General features: G+C 36.6%; 2 protein-coding genes across 2 annotated transcripts; both read right to left on the reverse strand.

Annotated features, from left to right (window-relative positions):
- Positions 1–1,598: 1,598 nt before the first annotated feature.
- Positions 1,599–6,626, reverse strand: LOC120333319 (HBS1-like protein). Its single transcript, XM_039400716.2, has 3 exons — positions 5,179–6,626; positions 4,478–4,698; positions 1,599–3,505 (listed from the first exon to the last, which is right to left on the reverse strand). The coding sequence occupies exons 1-3, from the start codon at positions 6,446–6,448 to the stop codon at positions 2,741–2,743; spliced, it is 2,256 nt and encodes a 751-aa protein (XP_039256650.2). The 5' UTR covers positions 6,449–6,626; the 3' UTR covers positions 1,599–2,740.
- Positions 6,627–9,597: 2,971 nt separating this feature from the next.
- Positions 9,598–19,634, reverse strand: LOC120333320 (DNA replication factor Cdt1-like). The gene is made up of 13 exons (XM_078119186.1): positions 19,341–19,634; positions 18,360–18,547; positions 17,974–18,163; positions 17,291–17,508; positions 16,855–17,109; positions 14,248–14,360; positions 13,735–13,883; positions 13,420–13,529; positions 12,854–13,048; positions 12,176–12,346; positions 11,803–11,915; positions 11,180–11,268; positions 9,598–10,875 (listed from the first exon to the last, which is right to left on the reverse strand). Exons 1-13 carry the CDS (start codon positions 19,606–19,608, stop codon positions 10,712–10,714), a joined length of 2,223 nt encoding a protein of 740 aa, XP_077975312.1. The 5' UTR covers positions 19,609–19,634; the 3' UTR covers positions 9,598–10,711.
- Positions 19,635–21,417: the final 1,783 nt, after the last annotated feature.

The following is a 21,417-nucleotide window of genomic DNA, read 5'->3' on the forward strand; positions in this document are numbered from 1 at the left end:
GCTTACTTTACATCAAGTTGTGTAAAGGGGCTGCAGCCTATGGGGGGGTGGGGGGGGGGGGGGGATATTATATATATCTAGAGCAGTGTTCTTCAACCTTTTTTATCGTGGTATACCTTTTACAATTTTTCAAGAACTTTGTATACCTTACAAACACCTATGTTCATTCAATTCCTAAGTAGACATTAAATTTCAAGCACAGATTGTATTGCAATATCATCATTCAATCTAACAGGCTAGTTATAAACGTTGTGATTTGACTGCCTTGCCTTAGCGTGAACGGGAATAATGCTCCATGTAAATCATGCAACATGCATGGCAGCCAAAATCATCAACCCAGACACATGCCCGCATTATCTATATAATTTGTGACGTAACAATGTGCTTGAGTCGGTTATTTGCGTAAATACCATTTTACCCAGACACATGCCCGCATTATCTATATAATTTGTGACGTAACAATGTGCTTGAGTCGGTTATTTGCGTAAATACCATTTTATATTTTATGTGCGTCTCGTTTGCATTGTTGTCTCCGCTTCAATCTTTTATAATTCATTATATTACAGTTTAGAATCCCTGACTTAGGCTGTACACCCTTAGTATACCCTTTATCAGATGTATACCCGGTTGAAGAGCACTGATCTAGAGTATATTAACGCAGTCACCGAACTTGTAATAAATCTAAAATAAGGAAAATCATAATAAAATTATGGCCCAATCCTAACATGGTACACATACTACGGGAGTATCGAAAAATCTGTGGACTGGGTACTACATTATTCGTGATCGAACATACTCACAAGATCGAATTTTACCCCCAACTAACCAGCATGCCTGTAACCTCACCACTGACAGGGACATACACAAACATTGAATGAGCATTAAGCCATATTTTTTTGAAATATACATGTTCATACAGCATCGCTAGTCATGGAATAGCAGAGACTCATAAAATAGAGTTCTATATAAAGTTACAGCATAAATGAGTGTTCACTTCGAGAACCTAAAATTGCAATATTGATGACGAATTTTTCCAAATATGTAGTTGTTCAAAGGGTAGTATGATAAAACTATTATTAGAAAAATCACTTGCGCAATCAAATGATATTTTGAGAATCCAAGATTAATATTACTCTTGATGCAATTATATCTGATCTTAATTCTATATGCCTATTCGGATTGTAACCCATCTAATAAACTAATTTTATTGCCAAAGTCTTATCATTCACAAATACATATTGTATAATGGTCAAAGCTGTTAAGAAGCCCAATATTATCTAAGCACCCAAGCCAAGAAATTTCAACGCCTGACTCAAATTAGGAGTATTCACAAAGGGAAAAGGCATTGGAGATTCCATTAGCTTTCGAATCTGTTTTTCTTTTCTTATTTGCCAGTCATGGGTGAAGATAAACAAAGTTCAGTATTTATAAGACTCAGGAATATAATTTTGCTTACTCAACTTGGTCATCCTTTACTGGGCAAGCACACCAACTACTACACCACTAAAGAGGAATCATAGGTACAAGTTGAAACCAGCGAACTGAAACTTGCAGAATCGACACCCTCTAAATGGCATTGCAGCCGTATATCACAAGCGTGACCAGAACCACATTTTCTATATTATTTACAACAAAAAATTAAGTTAAAATACAATAAATATAACAGTAAGCTTATGGATGGCAAAGAATTAAATATTGAACCAGGAAATATGACTTTACAATTTGAAGAATGCAAGACTATTTAAGAAATCTCAATCAAATTGTACTATAACAGGCAACACTTCAGGGCTACGGACCCTTTCTATGATTTGTCTGAACATGGAAACCTATATTTAAAACCAGTCAGTACCGTTATGTACAAGTGGTATCTAATAGACACAATGCTTCTCACAGTTACACGCAAAAACCACCCCGAATTAGTGTGAAAATAGAATTATTGCTAAAATTATAAAGAAAAGGGCCCGAATCGATGCACACATTTCATCCAGTTACCAAATACTTTGCAGTAAAGCATGCAGCTCATGATAATCAGCCAAGCAATTTCAAAAGAAATAAATGAAAAGTTAGGACGTTTATTATACCTTCTGTTACAGAAGACAAATGACCAAGACACACATCTTGCCCAGGGTGGTAAAAAACTGGGTTTCCGAGGCTGAACTGAAAAGATCCCAGCACCAGTGGCGTATCTAGGGTGTGGCAGCCATGGCTCGTGCCATGGGCGGCGCTTGAACAGGGGCGCAAAAAAGTGCGAAAAGTATTAGTCATGAAAAGTTTCAATGAACTAATTTTAAATTGGGAATAACAGAAACTCGTATTTTCACCCAATTAATAACGTACAAGTATCTTAATTCAAAAATAGTCATTATGAATTGTCAAACAACTATTAAGTTGGACATTTTTGGACTTTGCCATGGGCGCCATTTTACGTAGATACGCCACTGCCCAGCACTTCAATGATATTAGCTTTTGAAATACTTAGCGGCCAACTGAAAAGAGCCTTGATTTAAGTGAAAACACCTAAAAATAAGAAGGTACGCAGAAAGACCTTCAATTTATTCACGGATTGTTTATATAGATTTTTTATTTATCTCTGGAGTGAGACAAGACTGTTTTATTCGTAATGCGAGCATGGCCTGTTGTGCAGTTACCAGTCCATGTTGGGTATGGGGAAGTTAACGTAATTGATTTCGTTGCATGAACTTGATTCACCCATCTGTACAGTAACACAAAATTGCAGCATTTATTTTAAAACATCTGTAACTACACCAGCAGCTATGGTTGACCCTCCGTACCTTAACGTGAATCTTCCCATTTCTTTAACTTTATGGTATTCCTCAATACATATAGGTCTATGGGTCATCATTTGTACCATCACATTCTGTCCTTTCAAAATTACTTTGGGTTTTTTAGCGACAACTTCGCCCGTGCTTTTATGTAAAACACTCAACAACCGTTTGATGACTGCAGGTTCAGATGCAGCTTTGTAATGTAATTCTACAGGAAACCCACGAGTTATCGGGACCGCAATATTGAAGATTATTATTCGGGCTTGGAATCGTGAAACGACTGGAATCGGATTTTTAATGTCGCTTAAAACATTCCCTGTATGTATTTTCATGATGTCAACTCCGTGGCATGTTAGTGTGGCGTGGTCTCCCGCAAGTACGACTTCGGCACGGGCGCCGTCATGAAATTCTATTCCCTTTACTAAAGATTGTTCACCAGCTGGTAATACCACGACTTTTGATCCGACCTTTACCCCTCCAGTTTCAACTTTACCACTGACATTGATGCCAGTGCCTTGTCCGCGTACTACGTCAGTTACGCAGAAACGTAGAGGGTAGTCCACAGGTCTTTGTGGAGGTTTGAATTTGTCAATCACATCAACGAGACAAGGTCCCTTATACCAAGATGTCAATTTCTCGTCTGTTCCTAGTTTTGTCAGATTCTGTCCCAGTAATCCACTGACTGGTACAAAAGTAACATCAGAGTCCTTGAATCCTGCCTAAATATAAAAGCAAAAGTTTTAAGTTTTTTATTTGGTATTTGCAAGGGCCATGGCAGGGGTCAGGAGCTTTTTTGGTCAAGAAAGTCATAAAATGTACATATTTTCAAATGCATTTCCGTGCGAGCCATATAGCAAGCATTTCTTAACTTAACCAGGTTTGAAATTTTTACCCAAAAGTCAACACATAGCCTACAATGTCAATATACATTTAATGTATATTCTGATTCTGCGTGTTGTCGCTGCGGGCCTTGAACGGATCACACTTTTTTTGTTTAGGCCAGGGGTCAGCAAACTACGACCCGGCTGGGCACACGTTCTCAAACGTATTGGCAGATTTTCTGCCAAATTTGGCTATAAAAGAGTTTGAAATCTCGTAACAATAGTAAGCTTAGCCTTAGAATATGGAGCCATTATGCCGTCACCAAAAGAGCCATATATGGCTCGCGAGCAATGGGTTCCCGACCACTGGGCTATGGAGTAAGAGTTACATAGGTTTTCGTTGATTTTGTTAATATTATGGCCTGATTCATTTTCAAACTATCTTAAGTTTGGGCCCAAAAATTGAATTGAATCAAAAATTGAATCCTTCAAGACTCAAAATGATAGACTTTCATTGGGTATTATCAAAGTAAAACGTACCGACTAAAACTCAAGAAGCATTAAGTTTTTTAAGCCTTTTCACCAAGCAAACAAGCATCGCATATGCTAAAGTTTGTGATATCGAAATTGGTTTTCTTCTAAGTCAAGAGTCAAAATTTATGTAAACCCCAAATGAAGAGTTTAATAAGCTAGTTGTAGCGTTTCCCCATTCCACCGAATAAAGCTAGCCGATTCAGAAAGACAAAAAATGACCAGCTTGAACTTGAAACGCGAGCATTGGTAATAATAGCAAATAACCATTCTTGTGGAGATCTTCAAGTCTCAATGGGAATTCAATTCAGAGCAAAAACCATAGAATTCCAAACCAACCTGTTTCAGAAATGAAGACAACTTTGAAACAATATCATTGAATCTTTTTTGTGACCATCCGACTGTGTCCAATTTGTTTATGGCGACGGCAAGTTGAGCGATCCCGAGAGATCGAACCAGCAATGAATGTTCTCTGGTTTGTCCTCCCAGATCAAAACCAGCTTCAAATTCTCCGGTCGTTGCATTAATGACAAGAACTGCCACATCTGCCTGTGAGGCGCCTACAAAATAAATTTTATAATTAGTTTATATGAACGAAACTTATGCTTTTAACTTATTAATAGTTTTTGCTTGAGGTGTTTTTTACAAATAAGACTCTGCCACCGATAAATGAATGGCCATAGGTGTAGCCAGGGGGCCGAGGGGCTTGCCATGAATATGACTAAAAAATTTGTTTTTAATAAATTTCACTTTTATCCGAACTCATGATGAACTTGAAAGAGCTTGCTATATCTCTCAAATTAATCAGTAGGCATACGAATTACCGCTTATTATACAACATATTATAAGCCTTTCACTCTGAGCAAAGCTCTATGCAAGCAAGCATATGTAAAGAGTTGCTAAGAGCCAGAATCTTTCAGCTTTGTCCTGGCCTACCCAATTTATTACAACCTGGGTGAGGCGATGGGTATAGAATTTCATCCTATATTTTGTACATTCCTTCCCAACATAGTGCAGGAGCAAAAATGCTGAATATTTACCTGTTATCATATTAGGTATGAAATCCTTGTGACCGGGAGCATCCATGAGTGTGATGACTCGGTTTTTTGTCTCGAATCGAGTGAGACCAACATCCATTGTTACACCACGAGACCTTTCCTCCCCGGTTTCGTCCAAAACCCAGGCATAAGCAAACGATGCTTTCCCGAGCTTCCGTGACTCCTGCTCGTACTTATGCATAGCACGTTTAGATACTTCACCAGACTGATATAGAATATGTCCCATTAATGTTGATTTTCCAGCGTCAACATGACCAATAACGACCATGCTTATAAGAGGTTTTGCTAGTTTCATGCGCTCTTCGTATTTTGCAATAATATCAGCAGCGTGTTTTGTGTTCTTATATTCCACAATAGAAGGTTGAGGTTCCTCAGATTTTTGTTTCACATTTGGTGATAACGAGGCGCTTTCACTTTTTTCAACCATTAGTGTTTGCAGCGGGATAGACGGTTTTGGTATTGTTGCTTTTTTAACTTCACCATTTTCAATTTGCAAATTTTTAAAACTTGAATCGACAGAAGTAATTCCTGAGTTGGGTTTTGATTTTTTTGGCTGACTCGAAACTCCGTTTGTATTTCTATAGCTTCCCTTGTCTTTTTGATTAGCGTTGTTCATGGCAAAACCAGTTTTTCCAGGAGTAGTTGATGAAACTACTTTGGTTACATGACCTTGATTAGCTAAAATATTAGGATTCGATTTTCGTTTTTCCGTACTCGGTGCTGAAATATCCGAATCATTATTATTCCTTCGGTTTCTGCGTTGTCTTTGTTCCAAAGGGGGCTGATTCATGGAAAACTCTAACCCACTACTTTGAGTTACAATTGGACAGTTTTCTGTCTTTGGAGATGAGAGGAGAAAGTTTATGGCGCGTTCAACATCAAAATCAGCTTTAATTGCTGCCTCCTTCATTGCTTGATCTGAATAGCTTTCTCCTACAACGTCATGCATCATCTCTATACAAGATTGGATAAGAATCTCATTACCGGTTTGTGATTTCTGTTCAGTATTCATTGATTCCTGCATCCCTCCTCTATCCATTTCATCAAAAGCATCCTCATCTGCTTCTTGTACAGTCGACTCCGATGGCATAAAAGTAGAAAAATCATCCCGTCTCGATCTTGAGTAAGAGTATTGCGCCATAGTGCCTGGAGAAACACCGTAATCATCTTCGTATGATTGCCCGAAAATATCATCGTCATCATAGTCGTAGTCGTAACTTTTTGCGTTACGAATATTCCGATGTCGAGCCATGGTCAATTTTATTTAAAAATATTTAATTTTTGTCAGAAATGTTTATTATTTTCCATGACATAGACTTTCAGTTTGTAAAGTTCTTGAAACAAGAGGAATTTTTCAATATCGCATTCTTCTCATTGATTTATAAAAAAAATAATAAAGAATATAATTTTAATTATAGAAACATCTGAAACATAAACACAATCAATTATCAGCCAACCCCATTTTAAATTCAATTACAGTCTGACTGGTCTTTTGCCTACGTATGAATGAGATTTAATAGCTTGGCAGTGTGGCACATCATGCTAAGGGTTAGGAATAAGCTCGCCACCGCACCTCTGATTACCATGTACAGATGTTTGTGTTTGCAGGTTCGAATGACATGCAAAAATAGTTATGTGCAAAAGGATTACTGGATTCCTCGTCGCCGCAGGGTGGTTCAAGTAACTGTTGGTCGGTTACGTCTTCCTCCATCATTGAGTCCATACAGTACTTTCAAAAACTGGCTAACTACTCTACAAGGACCGGTACGGTAACTAGACAAAAGGTTTGCCATATGCATTAGTTATTACTACAATAATAAGTGATTATTATGATATGATTCTCAAATTTTATCCCAAGACTTCCACTTGTGTCTGACAGACCAAGTGCAGTTATAAGTATGCTGTGGCATCTGCAGCTGCCGCAAAACCATGGCGGTATTTCCATACCATGGCCGCTGTGGCCAAACTCATGGCAACTTGACTATTTAGCTGCCACAAACCAATGTCGAGCTGCCGTTACCGCGGCAGCAAATTGAAAACCAATGGCAGGTAAAATCTTGCTGCCGTAACCGCGGCAGGTGGGCCGTAAAGACAGGGCTGTCTATTATGATGAAAAATATTGGGTAAGTTGGAACGTTTTTCTTATGGATACAGATTTGATTGATTTGGGGTTAAGGTTAGGGTTTAAGTACTGAAGTAGATATAATTCCACATGATCAATTAAAATCTGGTACATTAATTTGTGAATATACCGTTAATACTGATTACTGAATACTGAGTAGCGCTATAAAAACATGGCAAGAGCTGCCACGATTTATTTAATATTGTTTTTTCATTGTTTGTGGAAATAAATCTCTCTCGGTTCGTTCGTGGCTGGAGCTGCCATGAAGTGGTAAGAACTGCGCCTCTGACAGACAGCTGGACAGTGATGACATTGATAGTTAAAAGCAATGTGCCACTGACATCCCTGTCTCGGGTTCAATAAATAGCTCTTAGTGTAGTCACTTCCAACTCCTCTATTCAGATTAAGTCTATTAGTATTCTTCACAATCTTTGGGGACTGAACCCTATTTTGAACAAACTTCAGAACTTGCCACCAGACTACTGTAGTCTACTATACAAAATATTGAATATACCCGTATGCTTAAGATACTAAAAGCAAAAAAAAGGTTTAACAAAAATAACTATCAAATTAAAGTTGTGTTACCGGCCTTTTTTTGATCCACGAAACCATGTATTACTGTATTAGGGTGGTTTCGTATATTTTCATAGACATCCGCAATTTTTGGCACTCCAGAAAATATTTCACTACATAATGGCAACAAGAAGTCGCCAAATGACAACAAATAAAAGTCGGCCAGGCTGATTTTATTCAAAATAAACTTACTACCATGTCCATACTTCATCATTAAATTTTCTACCCTCAGAAGAGATTTCGGCGCAGATTTTTCAAAGTCTTTGATTAATAACTCCTTACGAGATTTGTCTTGCTCTCTGAAAGGATATTTTTGTCCAATTTCATCAAAACATGCACAATACATGTCAATATAAAACGCTTCTTTAGTAGTCGATCCATATAGTAAGTACTCGCGAGCAAGGTGCCTGTATATAGCGGTTGATTGGCACAATCTTTCTCCGTCCATTTCCAAAACTGGCATCTCTTGAAGTGGCATTCCATCTTTGCGTTTCGGCCACTCGCTGTCGGGTATTCTGATATCTTCATAATCAACTCCAACGTAGGCAAAAATAAACCCGATCATTTCGGCTCTTCCGCGTGAAAGAAAATAATACAATTTATATTTAACCATGTCTTCCGGCGCTTGTCTCAAAAATGATAGCGGTTTAAAAACGCTCAGAAGACAGACAAACGTCAAACACGCGTAGACGGCATGACGTAGGCGTTGTGATTAAATCCATCTGTTGCAATACTTTGAGGTTTAGTGGAACCGCGAGATGACGCCAGTAAGTTATGAAATTTCTTCATTTGATTTCTTTTTGGTCGATCGGATCCAACGACTAACATACGATCGGATCATAATAAAACAGAATCTTAATTTCAGGTTGTATATTTATATCAATGACCCATTGCGTGAAAATACATTTGCTGGCGCCTACGGTTGCTTGCGCAAAACTGATTTGATAAGATGAACTCGCATTGAAGCTCTTTACGTGACGAGCTTTTTCTCGGTTCAATTTGAGAGAATGAACATTTACGCGAATGTTATTTGACTGAAATGAATGGAAGTTTTGTCTGATATAATCGACCTTTGTGTGAAAATTGAGTTTTGTGGGAACGGACTCAGTGGAACGGACGTATTGCAGTGATTGTAGCTGTTCAATAAGAGAATATGGGAGGATGTAGTTTTGCGGGAAGATAGAATCGGCAAAAATATTTGTGCAAAAACAATTAGCTTTAACATTGTTCTATTTTTTATGAAGTGTATCCCGAACTTTTACTCAAAACAAGCAAATAGGGAGATTTTAGAGGATCCTATTTATGGAAATACTTGGGTGTTGAGCGATAGATTTTCAACGGTGACGTACCATTGAACCCATGTGTATATCCGCGGGTTCAATCTATGATTTAGGGTTAGTATAGGTTCAAATATCCGTAAAGCAAAAAAAATTTCCATGGATGAAATAGTATGCAGGTGCAATTGTCATAGGTTCAAATGTAATGGAACCATCTTTACCACATGACACCAAATATTTCAATCCCACCCTCTCTTCCATTACAAACTCATTGAGCAGCTACAACACTTAGCATAAATAATATTCCACGAGTATTCATGCCTTCAAGCCAACAAACAGTGAGCTGTAAACCCAATATTCCCTTACCCCCAGACATGCAACTATATCAGCCTGAACTTTACTGATTCAAGAAACGACCCAGAGAAGAAGTCTAACCTTGTTTCACAGTTTTATTCCCATGGTTTGAAAAACAACATAGCACGACATCGAAAAAAATGAAATAAAAGAATTGGCGAAAATAGAAAGTAAATCATAATCAAACGAACCCACAAATAGCAGCAGCAAAAAGACTAAATGAATTACCAGTGAGTTTTTTTAATAAAAATGGTCTCTATGCTCTGCCATAAACTATACGTGCACCTGAGCAGTTTTGTTATCTCTCGTATGATAAAAATACTGTAACTTCTGGACTCGTCAAGTTTAAGGATGGTGGATGAAGTGAGATCAGAAAAGGATATTGAAAACTAACAGGACTGCATATTAAGGTCTTGTAGGCACAAAAAGGCATATTGACGTGTGTTGGCAGTTTAGTATGAAAGATCGAGCATTTATTGCAAAATTGCGCTTTTGACAGATTCGCTAGATTTTTGTAATACAAATACCAACACTACGCTATGAGTGGCAGTATGCTCAGAATAAATGCTACTACAGTGCGATAAAAAAAAGATTGGTATGCCTGGTTCCACATACCAAATTAGATACCACCCAAATAGTATATCCTAATGTCAGAAGTATTGAATTTATCCTAGCCTATAAATGACACACAGATGGTCATAGTTATTTCAACAGTCGAATCAATCATTATTTGGTCTAGGAATGGGCCTCATACAAGTCTTTTGTAGGTGGAAGGATAATAAAACTTATTGTTCTATTGAGATAAGATTTATTTTTGGAGATGATTTGTAGAAAGCAGAGTTATGGCACTCACTCAAAAGTAATGGAGAGCCATCGATGAGCAGAGTTATGGACACTCACTCAGAAGTAGCAATGTCACTTCTACTCACTCAAAAGTAGCCACAGAAAACTTTAAATAGCCCATCTATTTTTTCACAAACCAAATGTCATAATAGTATGATATTGATAAAAACAACCGACAAGTATCGTACAGTCCACATAATTAAACTGATAAAAACACTGGCAGAATGAAACACATAAGCACATTATTACTAAAGTTCTGCCAGTCTCATTCAACACAATTCTTCACTTTTGATAAAATCAGGCAGAATTATTCACATAATATTACCATTGTAAATATTCTGCGGAATCAAGCTCGTTCAGCTTCTTTTACTTTGTTTTGTAAAGCAGTGATAATATCAGACATTTCTTTTCCCTTATCCATCCTCACGTAACAAATGTTCCGAACAGTCGTTCGAGATATCCATGTTGGTTGATGTTCGATTAACAATACGACATGCTCTTGCACAACAGCTTTAAAAAAAGAAAATTTTTAGATCACGTTTTGTACACACAAGCAGAGCTGCTATATTTAGCTTAGAATGGGGGTCACTTCAATCACTCACGATCACTTAGCTACACCATAGGTCCTCAAAATATTACATCAAGAGTCCCATGGGTCTGTTAAAGAAACTTAATGACTCAGCGAGGTATTCATTTACTTATTAAACAACTGTTAATTTACTAGAATTTAGTGGTGATTAATTTAAAAGCATGGTTCATCATATGATTAAGATCTTTAGTAGTCAGCTTTCATCTCCTCCAGAGAAAACCTTACCCGGTGTCAGAATCCCAGTGCAACATTTAACAAGCTTATCAGCGATGTATTCCAATGGTAAAGCTGCCTTTTTTTCTGTCACAAATAACCTGGAAACGTTTGGTTAAGGAATCCTAGTGTCAGATTATTTGTTAGTCTGAAATTGTGGTATCCCACCCAAACAAGGCAGCTTGAAGTAACAAGCTACTATGCTCTTGCACACACTGATTATTGCTAGTTTTTGTATAACACCTAATTGATTTTATCATACTATAAATGAGTAGATGGCATTCCGATTGGAGAGATAGATATTTACCTTATGACACTGACATAGTGTGGCCCAACTCATTAGGAGTCCATTGTATCAAATTTGACCAATAAAGGGTTTGTGAAAAACGCCTAGATATATGCCAAAAATTATCCATGAAACTGAACAACTTTTTTATTTACTTATTAGTTTACTTTAAATGAATTTTGACGTTATATTAAAATTCGAACTTTGGTTGAATTTGAAATTTCAGCTGCAGGGATGCTGTGTCTAAAGTTCAACTAGAGGATTTCACAATATATAAGTGATCTCTTTGCTGAGGACCTTGCTTCGAGCAAATTTGTACAAATCACATATCTGATTGTGCAAAGGATACATTCTCAGAGCTCTTGCAACATCAGGCAACTTGATCAGTTGTTGAAGCTTTCTGGAATCATTGTCCGATCGTACCATAGATTTCAACTTCTTTTCAGCTTCCTTCGCTCGAATCTAAAATAGGAAAATTTGATGTTGAAAAAAGTGGGTGGGGTTCTGCCCTGTTGTTTATTCCGATTTTCCTTATTTCAGTTCTATTACAAGTTCGAGGACTGTTTGTATTAGCCAAGTGAATATACCCCCTGTTCATAGGTTTCAGTCCCTTTACACAACTTGATGTAAAGTAGGCGAACAAAATTAGTTACCTCCATATTGGTACACATACTTCTGGAGCACCGAGCGAATGAATTAAGGATGAATAAAATCTGACGAACCTTTGCTAACAATGATGATGAGACTCCTTTCAAAGCGGGTGCAGATTTCACTGGAGTTTGAGGTTTCTTTGGCGTTATATTGTTGTTTTCTTCTATGATCACAGCATTGTGGCGAGATTTCTCTGGCGTTAAAGATGCTTTTTCTGCAACTTTTTTGAGAGCGTCGACAGCCTGGAAAAATAAATGCTAAATTTTTATTTTTCTGATCTTCGTGGTCTAAAAGTCAACCTAACACATTTTGACTCCGAAAGGCAAATACTGATACAGAGTAAAATCTTGGGTATCTTGGCCTTATTTAGAGCTAGATAAGTGACTTCGCACAAAAATATATACTACCAATATTAATCTGTCTAAAATGGTGTTTTCTATTTAATTCATCACATCCTTTGTTGTTGGCAAAATTTAATTATTCTGTCATGCATGTTTTCTGCGATTGTAACATTAAATGAGATATCAGTGAAAATTGAGCTTTTGTCGCAAGCGCTGTGCAGTCAGAATTTGGCTTGTTTTTTCTGACAGTATAGTGAGAGGTAGAGTCCTAATTTCAAAGTCTCAGATTCAAAAATCGAGACTGCTTTTTTATTTTAGTTGATCGCTGAGTTTGAAATTTGAAGCTAGGTGTGAATTTTCAAGATTCCACAGCCAAAGATTTACTACATAGTCTCATAATAACTTCACCTTTTTAGTGAATTTATTCCTTGCTTTCTCCAAAACATCTTTTGCACTGTGGCACCTTTCCTTTTCATGGTCTGGTGGTTTCGGAAGATCTGATTGGCTCACATCAGGGACTCCGTCAAGCGGAAATTGTGGATGCCAACGCAATATCTTGTCGCTTTCAACTTCTATCGGTGGATCAAGAGTTGATAAAAATTTCTGAACAAAAATAAAAACATTAGATGTACTATAGGGCAGCTGTAAAGTAGCGCACCAAGGTAAAAGTAACGACCCATTATGACTCCGATGTGCGTCAATAGGAAACTCATTCTAATTCTAGAATGTCATCATGATAAATTAGAGACGACTCTGAATCGAAATCGAATGATTCCAAGATTTCTATATCTTCGAAATTTTGATAAAACCACCGCCCCTCAAACTAGGATATAATAAAATAAGATGCGCAACGTCGAAACAAGGCCTTAGGTATTAAAAGTTTCTGCTTGTCCAGAGAATTTTAGTGAGCAAAACCTTGAAACAAATGTCTAAAAATGATGCAAAATGCAAACAGGAGTTAAAACCCTGCTTACCTTATGATGATCTTTCACAATGTTGACAAGTTGAACCAGAAAGTGATGTCGTCGTTTCACCATCATCCCACTGGTTAGCTTACGTGAATCAGTTCCGTACTGATCACATTCTAGAACAAGAAAATGTCAGGAAAATTGAAAACATCTCCTCATTCCAATAATCTTATAAAGCACAGAACGGAAAATTTGTCTCATGGCTGCTTCGTTCCAATTTAGTAACTCCACAGTTTAGATATCAGGACTGCTTGTACAGGGTCTCGGCTGGCCCAAAGCCACGAATGAGTGTCATATTAAATAAAATGGAAACACGCTAACCTCTTTCATCTAATATAGGTTCAAGGGTCAGCTGATAATCAGACGGTTTGATGTGGTCGTTGTAGCTCATGATCCCCTTCTCCTGACGATACTCATATGCGGATGGGAACACTGATTTTATCTGGCTAAGATTTTCCAGCTCAAAATTCCTGAAATAAATAAAAATTATGTTTAGAGTCAAGTGACATCAAAAAAAAGATGATAACTATCTAAAGACATGCACAAAAGATATATGGCATATTTACTGCTTTAACTTCACCAATATGTAATGTTGGAATAATAAGCTTTATTGCTGTTTTATATATTTGGTTCATGTACCAGCTGGTCTTTTACGGCTCCTACCAGCAGGTCTATGCATATAAAACATATAACTGGCATACATGGTCTGGAACCCGGACAAGAGAAGACGGTCCCCTATATAATTAGGCTTTTCTCTAAGAATAAATGTTCCTAAACCATGTGTTTAAGCTATTTGATCAGTTTTTTTGACCCTATGAAGAATTCTCGACTTACTTTCTAATCATGTCCTTGACTGACTTCTGCAATGTTGCCCACGTAGTGACTTGCTGACGATTGAACAACATCCCCACTACTGTATCAGCACATCTGAACATTTCAGCGAGAATCTAAAAACATGGGCAGAAAAGGCTTGAAAAAAGTTTTTATTCAATATTTTAAATTATCAAATTTCAGAAATCATTCAAGTTTTATTTTGAGCAATTAAAAAGCCTTAATAAAATTCCTACGAAGCATAAAAGTAGAAAGCTATTAAGACTAATAATAACCTATATCAGAAAACGAGGTACTCCCGTAGTATGTGAACCAAGATGGTGGACACCGGAACTATATACCAGGTATACTACCAGGTTGAGGTTAGGCCATAATTTCAGCGCAGGGATGGCCAATACCGAATAGTTCACTATTTCGAATACATTCGAAATTATTTTTTTCGAATATGAAATTTCGAATACTTCGAAAATAAAATCCACTAATTGAAGCTTATCTAAATGTATGTAGGAATTTCCATACAATAAGCAATGGAATAACTGCTATCTAGAAGTTACAACCCAGCTATATTACCAGGCATTTCATATTTGCAGACCATTGCAGTATATATTTCATATACCATGAGTCATGTTAACAGAATTAAAATAAATTAATACGACAATAGTGGTATCGGTGATGGATTTGAATATTTGCGCAACACAAAATCATCCTAGTAAAACGCCCATACTTTTAATTAAACACCAACCATTATCCAAACTATTTGCCGATAAGCGGGATAAAGTATGAGTTATTTTTCTGACTTGTGAAAATTTTTTTTGTGATTCGGGAACTTTACCACACATTTTAAGTCCGCAGATCGCCGTTCTATGTTTGAGTAATAATAATTTTATTATTTTATAAATAGGAATCAAAAACTATTTATAATCGGGTAGTTTATCACACATTCTAAGTTCACAGATCGCCGTCGTATTTTGTAAATACGAAAATAGGAATCAAAAATTAATATTAATCGCGAGTTTACCTCTATTTGAAATGCCTTACCGTGTTAATTTAATTCTATTATCATAACTCAAATGTTGGTAAATCGGTCAGTTCACCACACATTTTATGTCCACAGATTGTCGATACAACCATGAGTTACGTTGAACAGAATTAAATTAATACAGCATGACATTTTAATAAATGCTGTTACCAGTCATGGATTGGATTATTTTGCGCAACAAAAATCATCTTGGTAAAGGATCGATACTTTTAACTATCGTTATCAAAAATATTTGCCAGAAATTATTTTCTAATAAATCGACTTGTTTTTCCAACTTGTGACAATTTATTGGATACGTAACAATTACGGCTATAAATACCGTATTTCCGTAAGTCCACATGGCAAACAGGACGATGTCTATTTTTAGCACTCAAAAAAGGGGTTTTTCCATATAGGCCTCCAATAAGACGGGTGAAAAAATTGTGTCCCTGTTGTTCAGTTATCCTAATATGCGCTCATAATTTTATATGTTTAGAACCAGATCATTTAACTATATTTAACAATTGAGCGGTAAATTTAAGTTGTAAAGCGGCAATCATTTTGGACAACCTATTAACACGAATGTTGAAATAATTTTGAAATGTGATAAGTACTACACTGTATGTCCACGGGTAATTTCACAGCTGTGTTTTCCTGTCCCTGTCGTGTTCTGCTGAATCGGCAAAACGAAAGGGTCACAAATCCCTTTATCTCGGTGGCCGTGTTTCTCTTTTAAAGTAACGATAACCGGCCTGCGATTAAATATCATGATTGGCAGACCCTAAGACCCAAATATAAGGTTACACAAATCATGCTTGAGAAGACTAATAAGCAGGCCACATAAAAATAAAATAAACATACTTTCACAATTAGACGCCCCCACCCCGCCTAGAAAAGCGACTCATTAGACGAATTTTTGACGTAATGGAAATGAATTTGTAAATTAAAAGCCTCGTAGACGAATGTCGGCAATGTCCACCCGCGCAAACGTGCAAATATGTCGCAACACTATGCGACGTACGGTCGCACAGGATATAAACAATCAAAATGCCGATTCTATTTCATCGTCATTACAATACGTGAGACAGCGTAAAAAGTCGTTTGAAGATTCCCGTAAAACGAAACACCACGTTTACGGCGAAAAGTGGCTACTATTCGGAATTATTCGAAAATCAGCCGAAAAGGTATTCGAATACTTTGATATTCGAATACATTCGAATATTCGATTCGTTTTGGACAACCCTGATTTCAGGTACAAATACTATGGGAGTCACTTAGTTAGTTCCCAAACTTGTAAGAAAAATAGGACTAAATTTTGGCCTGACCCTAACCTGGTACACATAGACTACTACGTTTCTGTGTTCACCATCTTGCTTCACATACTACGGGAGTACCGAAAATAATATCTCAGAATGTATCATATACACACTATACAGGGGAGACTGAACGAGGAAAAGTAAACAAGTTCTTATTATCATTTAGTATTAAATTGATTTTATTTATACATTTTTTTGTCTTTGTCTGATGAACCAAAATAGTAACATTTCAGTGTGTGTAAGAGTTAACTGCTAAAAATAATAAGCTACACGTACCTTATATTTGAAAGGTAAAGGCAATCCTTTGGGAACTTCTTGAGCAAGGCTGTGTAATGTTTCATACGCGAATTCACGCTTTTGTGAAATGACAACTTCTTTCCGCGGCTCCTTTTCCTTTTTCTTCTGAATTTTTTTCGCCTTTTCTTTTTCTTGTTGTTTTTTCTTTTGTTCCCGTATTTTCAGTAATGTTTCTTGCAAATCTTTCAAATTACTGGAGTTTTTCAGTGTTTCCTTTAATGTATCTGGCGTGTCCTGCAAAACAAGTATGTAATTTAAAGTATGAAATTCATGGAAATTCAAATTGAATTAAAAAATCATCATCTGGTTTAGAAAACGTTTGGGGTCGAAGCCCAGGAATATCAACCCATTTATTATTTACAGTATGAAATAATTTTTCTCTAATTAAACTTTATCGAATTTTGTTTCAACTCACTTTTTTCTTTGCCAGAAGCTTTTCGGCCAATTTCTTTGTTTTCTTCATTGAATTTGTCTTTTCAGCAACTTCAGAGGTTGCATTTTTCCGTGACCTTGTTTTTTTCACATTTTCAATGTTTTCAGTCGGTTTAGGTTTTGATTTCGTTCCATTTTTCTCCAGTGTTTTTTCTGGACCATCAGACTGTTTTGACTGTCCTTTTGTTGGCTGAGCTGAATCTACAAATGTTTAAAAGGCTTACTTGAAGTACTGCTCACTGAAATTCGAAACTTATCAATATTTGCAACCACATATAACTCTAGACGCTAAAACATTTCAGTTCAACTTTTTTTTTCTCCTAAGGATGGAATTTTATTGGTTTTCAAGAAAAAAATTCTGTGCTACAAAAACCAGGCTGCGCTTGACACTAGCTAATGATGTAAAATAATAAGCATAAACAGACATGAGTATTTATGCTTAGTGAACTATAATGAGAATTTGAAAAAAGGGGATATATATGGAAAAGGTTGGGAACCACCTAGTTAAAGCGTGTTTTATTCAATGTGATGAATAGTCAGAAGAATATTTCACATCACTCTTAAAATATCTAATTTCACTAAATTTTGCTGTATTTAAAGATCCAATTAGCCCCACACATTCATTGAGAAAAATTACTGAGATGAGAAAAAAGTTCAATAGGAAACCTTCAGCTTCATCAGAAAGTAATTTCTTTCGAGCACTCTTCCGTCTTGATCGTGTGGTTGAGAAATCCGTCTCTGGCTTTAATTCTTCCAATTTTGATTTGTCTAAAACTTTGAAATCGAACACGGCTTTCTTCGGTGATGCACGACCTCGTTTCTCTCTCTGAGTTAATTCCTCTCCATTATCTTTCGTCTGTGAAAATATGCAGTAATTAGATTTAAGTTTTCAGTAAATTTGAACCAAATTTTAGTTAAACAAACAGTGGAATTTACATTAATTATTAAAAAAAAATTTTGAATTGGATATTATTGAGTGGGATAGGACATAAGCAGTAATTTTCACACAAGCAATACTCGGTATTGAATATCCAACTGAATACTGCTCCAACCTTTTGTCGTTTTGATGGAGTCACTGGCATATCATGATCATCGTTAGCCGCAGTGACAATTTCTTTTAACGAACTTTGTGTCGATATCCCACTGCATATCGAGCTGCCACTCTCAGATGATGTAGGTGAAAGTCTAAGCGATAAGTTCTCATTTGTTTCTTCTGTGTCAGGAATGTCATTGAAGTAATCTGATTATATTGAAAGAGATTTTAATCAAATCCAAATGAACAAGAGAGCAATGCTCAAATATATGAATAGATGAAGGTAAAACAGTTTCGGCAAGGCCTCAGCTGGCACCATGTTTCATGAAAACAAGTCTGACAGAACATCATGGTGTGACACAATGTGCATAAAAATATGAATTTGAAGAAAGATAACATACTGCATAGGAGTAATGCTCGAATATATAGACACACAGATTAAACCAAAGTCTTAGCTGAGCACTATATTAGCTGAAAAAACAACTCGATGGAATGCCAAGTAGCAGCTAAATTTTATGCAAAAACAAACAATTTGGGCTAAAATATCCAACCCATGTGACTTAGCTTTAGCCATCTTTAGGTACTAAAAATTATTTTAGATAAAATTTAAATTTATTAATTGCTGATAAAAGCTAACGTTCCCAACAACAATAGCAAAAAAAACACAATTTAGCGAAACTATCTGTGTGAACACTTTATGCCTAGTAATAACCTAAAACGCCCAAAAACATTTTGCGATATTAATTCGAAAATGGATTATATCATATTGTGTATTTGTTCAACAGAATACATACAGAAATAATTACCAAAAACTAGACTTTGTGATTTGAATGACGATGTTCAGTAGTTTATCCAAAATCCGGGAGTTCAATACGATGAATATAATTAATTTAAAAGATTTATTATAATAATTCAAGTAAAACCAAATAACTTATGAAGTTCTATTTCAGAAACTCAAATAATTATTTTCCCGCAAAAAATTTGATTGTTGTCAACCTACCATCCAGCGAGAGCACTGGCTTTTCTTTCACTGAATTCCTTGTGCTACGACGAGGCTGGGATGAAGCAGTAGATTTTTTTCTAGTGCTTAGCCGCCTTGTTTGTCGAATCTCTTGCACAAATTTTTCAGGTTGAATAATTATTGGACGATCTGTCTGCACTTTTTCATGAGCTGGAGTATCGTTTGATAGTTTTAAACGCTTCGATGGTTGGATATATCCTCCCCGACGTTTTTTAGAAAAATAATTTGTTACAACACCTTGTGACATTTTTATAAATATGATTCTAAAAATTCGGTAAGTTAAAGTTCAGTAAATTAAATAAAACAGACAGCGATGACCTAAAGACTGACATCTGCCAGTCTTCTAAAAAGCTCTTGGTCACGTTTAGGTAGCTCGGCTTAAACAAAAGCAGAGAAGAGGCCATCACAAGACAGCAAGACCTCATACCAGCATACAGTCATTTCAGAATGTCAAGGCAAAAACAATTTTTTTTTTGCATTTTATCTGAAGCTGTTATCAGTCTATTCAAGTACCGTCTCTTTTTTAGTGAGATTATGAAATAAAAAATAACCAAGAGTACCGGTACATAGAAATGCGAACAATAATAAAGTAAACCCGAGTAACGCACGGTCTGCCAACCTAATAAAACGGGGCATAGTAAGCGCCTGCCGTCAAGGCGTCGATAAAGCAAATTACCTCATATGCTTGAATAATTTCCCGCTTATGTTTTTCGACCTTTGACCCCACCTGTATTTGTTCTATTTGTAGCCCACAGAGTTGTTTCAGTATGGACCTTTCCCCGACCTTTGAACCCCGGAAAATTCTTCCTATACTTTACCGTAGCAAAATTTTTCGGGGCTATTTTAATTAAGAGTGCTTTTGCGAGTTGGCGCCTGTAAAATGGGGTATGTGCTTCAAACCATCATTGTGATTCATTGCATGCAACAATCTGTTTTTTAAAAGTACTGATAAAGAATTTCAGGCTAGTCCATCACAGCTATTTCTACACTAATTTGTATTACTGCAATAAAATTAAAACTCCTAAGAAGACAGAGTAAAAATGAAATATTCGAATGTTATTTCACTATTCGGATATCCGGTTCCACGTGCCTGCTCCGCTCTGTTTGGACACCGAACTCGCGCGTCTCCAACTCAATCTTGAATTGTGAGAGATTTCCCAACGGCGCCTGCTATCAGAAAAAAAAAATTGAAAAGTCGTTGTCTTTGCGTTATGATGTTATATGCTTATCTTTGCACTTTACGTTTCGTTTCAATTCCATATTTTGCAAAAAAACGTACCGACCGTTCAGTAAATTTAGAAACGTCAAACCAGATTAGGTATTTACAATAAATTTCCCAGATTTAAACTCCGCATGCTTGGTGACATGTAATTTGCCATTTCTTGCATTACCGAACATAGAGTTAATTACAGTTAAATGCTAAAACGACTTTTCGGCGTTTCATTGTGAAAAAGGCGATTTTAGGTCGTTAGAAAACCCGAGTTATATAAATGGTTTTAAAATCTGCCAAAAGTTTTTTCAAAAGCTGGTATGAGTTACTTGTATGAGAAAACACTCATTAAGTTGTAACCAGATAAGAAATGTCATGTCCTACTTCCTTTAAAGCAAAGTGACTATAAACCAAGTGAGGACATGCATTGGTAAAGTTATAAGCGCTCGTGTGACGTCACACCAGCCATTTTGTGTCCAGAGTTCTATCGCTGTATGCTCCCAACTAAGTGATTTAAACCTGCGATCGTTAAACAGCTGAATAATTCGGATCAAACTTTCGCAGCGGCAAAACGAATGAACATTCTTTCGAAAAATTAATATTAGATGTTTCTCGGATAACTCGGCTCGGTGGTATGGTCAGCATATACGAAGTTAAGGTTAAAGTCATCCAACTTCACTCGATAAATCAACACCCAATAAGAATATGAAACAAAAAGATACACATTTTATTATAAAATTCCTGATGTAAGTATCGCTACTTGCACGCGGCGGTGTGGCTCAACGGGCTAAGCGTTAGGAATACGCTCGCCACCGCACCTCTAATTACTCTGCGTGGGTTCGCAGG

This window comes from Styela clava, chromosome 13 (assembly GCF_964204865.1).
Source record: "Styela clava chromosome 13, kaStyClav1.hap1.2, whole genome shotgun sequence".
NCBI lineage: Eukaryota > Metazoa > Chordata > Ascidiacea > Stolidobranchia > Styelidae > Styela > Styela clava.

Bases quoted from the DNA above. Each gene is read 5' to 3' on its own strand.
- LOC120333320 (XM_078119186.1), bottom strand. From the start codon at position 19,608: ATGTCACAAGGTGTTGTAACAAATTATTTTTCTAAAAAACGTCGGGGA. The intron at 13,884-14,247 runs GTAAGTCGAGAA...TATTTATTTCAG, and splicing joins GTCAAGGACATGATTAGAAA to GAATTTTGAGCTGGAAAATC. The intron at 13,049-13,419 runs GTAAGCAGGGTT...ATTTTTGTTCAG, and splicing joins TTGTGAAAGATCATCATAAG to AAATTTTTATCAACTCTTGA.
- LOC120333319 (XM_039400716.2), bottom strand. From the start codon at position 6,448: ATGGCTCGACATCGGAATATTCGTAACGCAAAAAGTTACGACTACGAC. The intron at 4,699-5,178 runs GTAAATATTCAG...TTTATTTTGTAG, and splicing joins CATACCTAATATGATAACAG to GCGCCTCACAGGCAGATGTG. The intron at 3,506-4,477 runs GTTGGTTTGGAA...TTTTATATTTAG, and splicing joins TGTCTTCATTTCTGAAACAG to GCAGGATTCAAGGACTCTGA.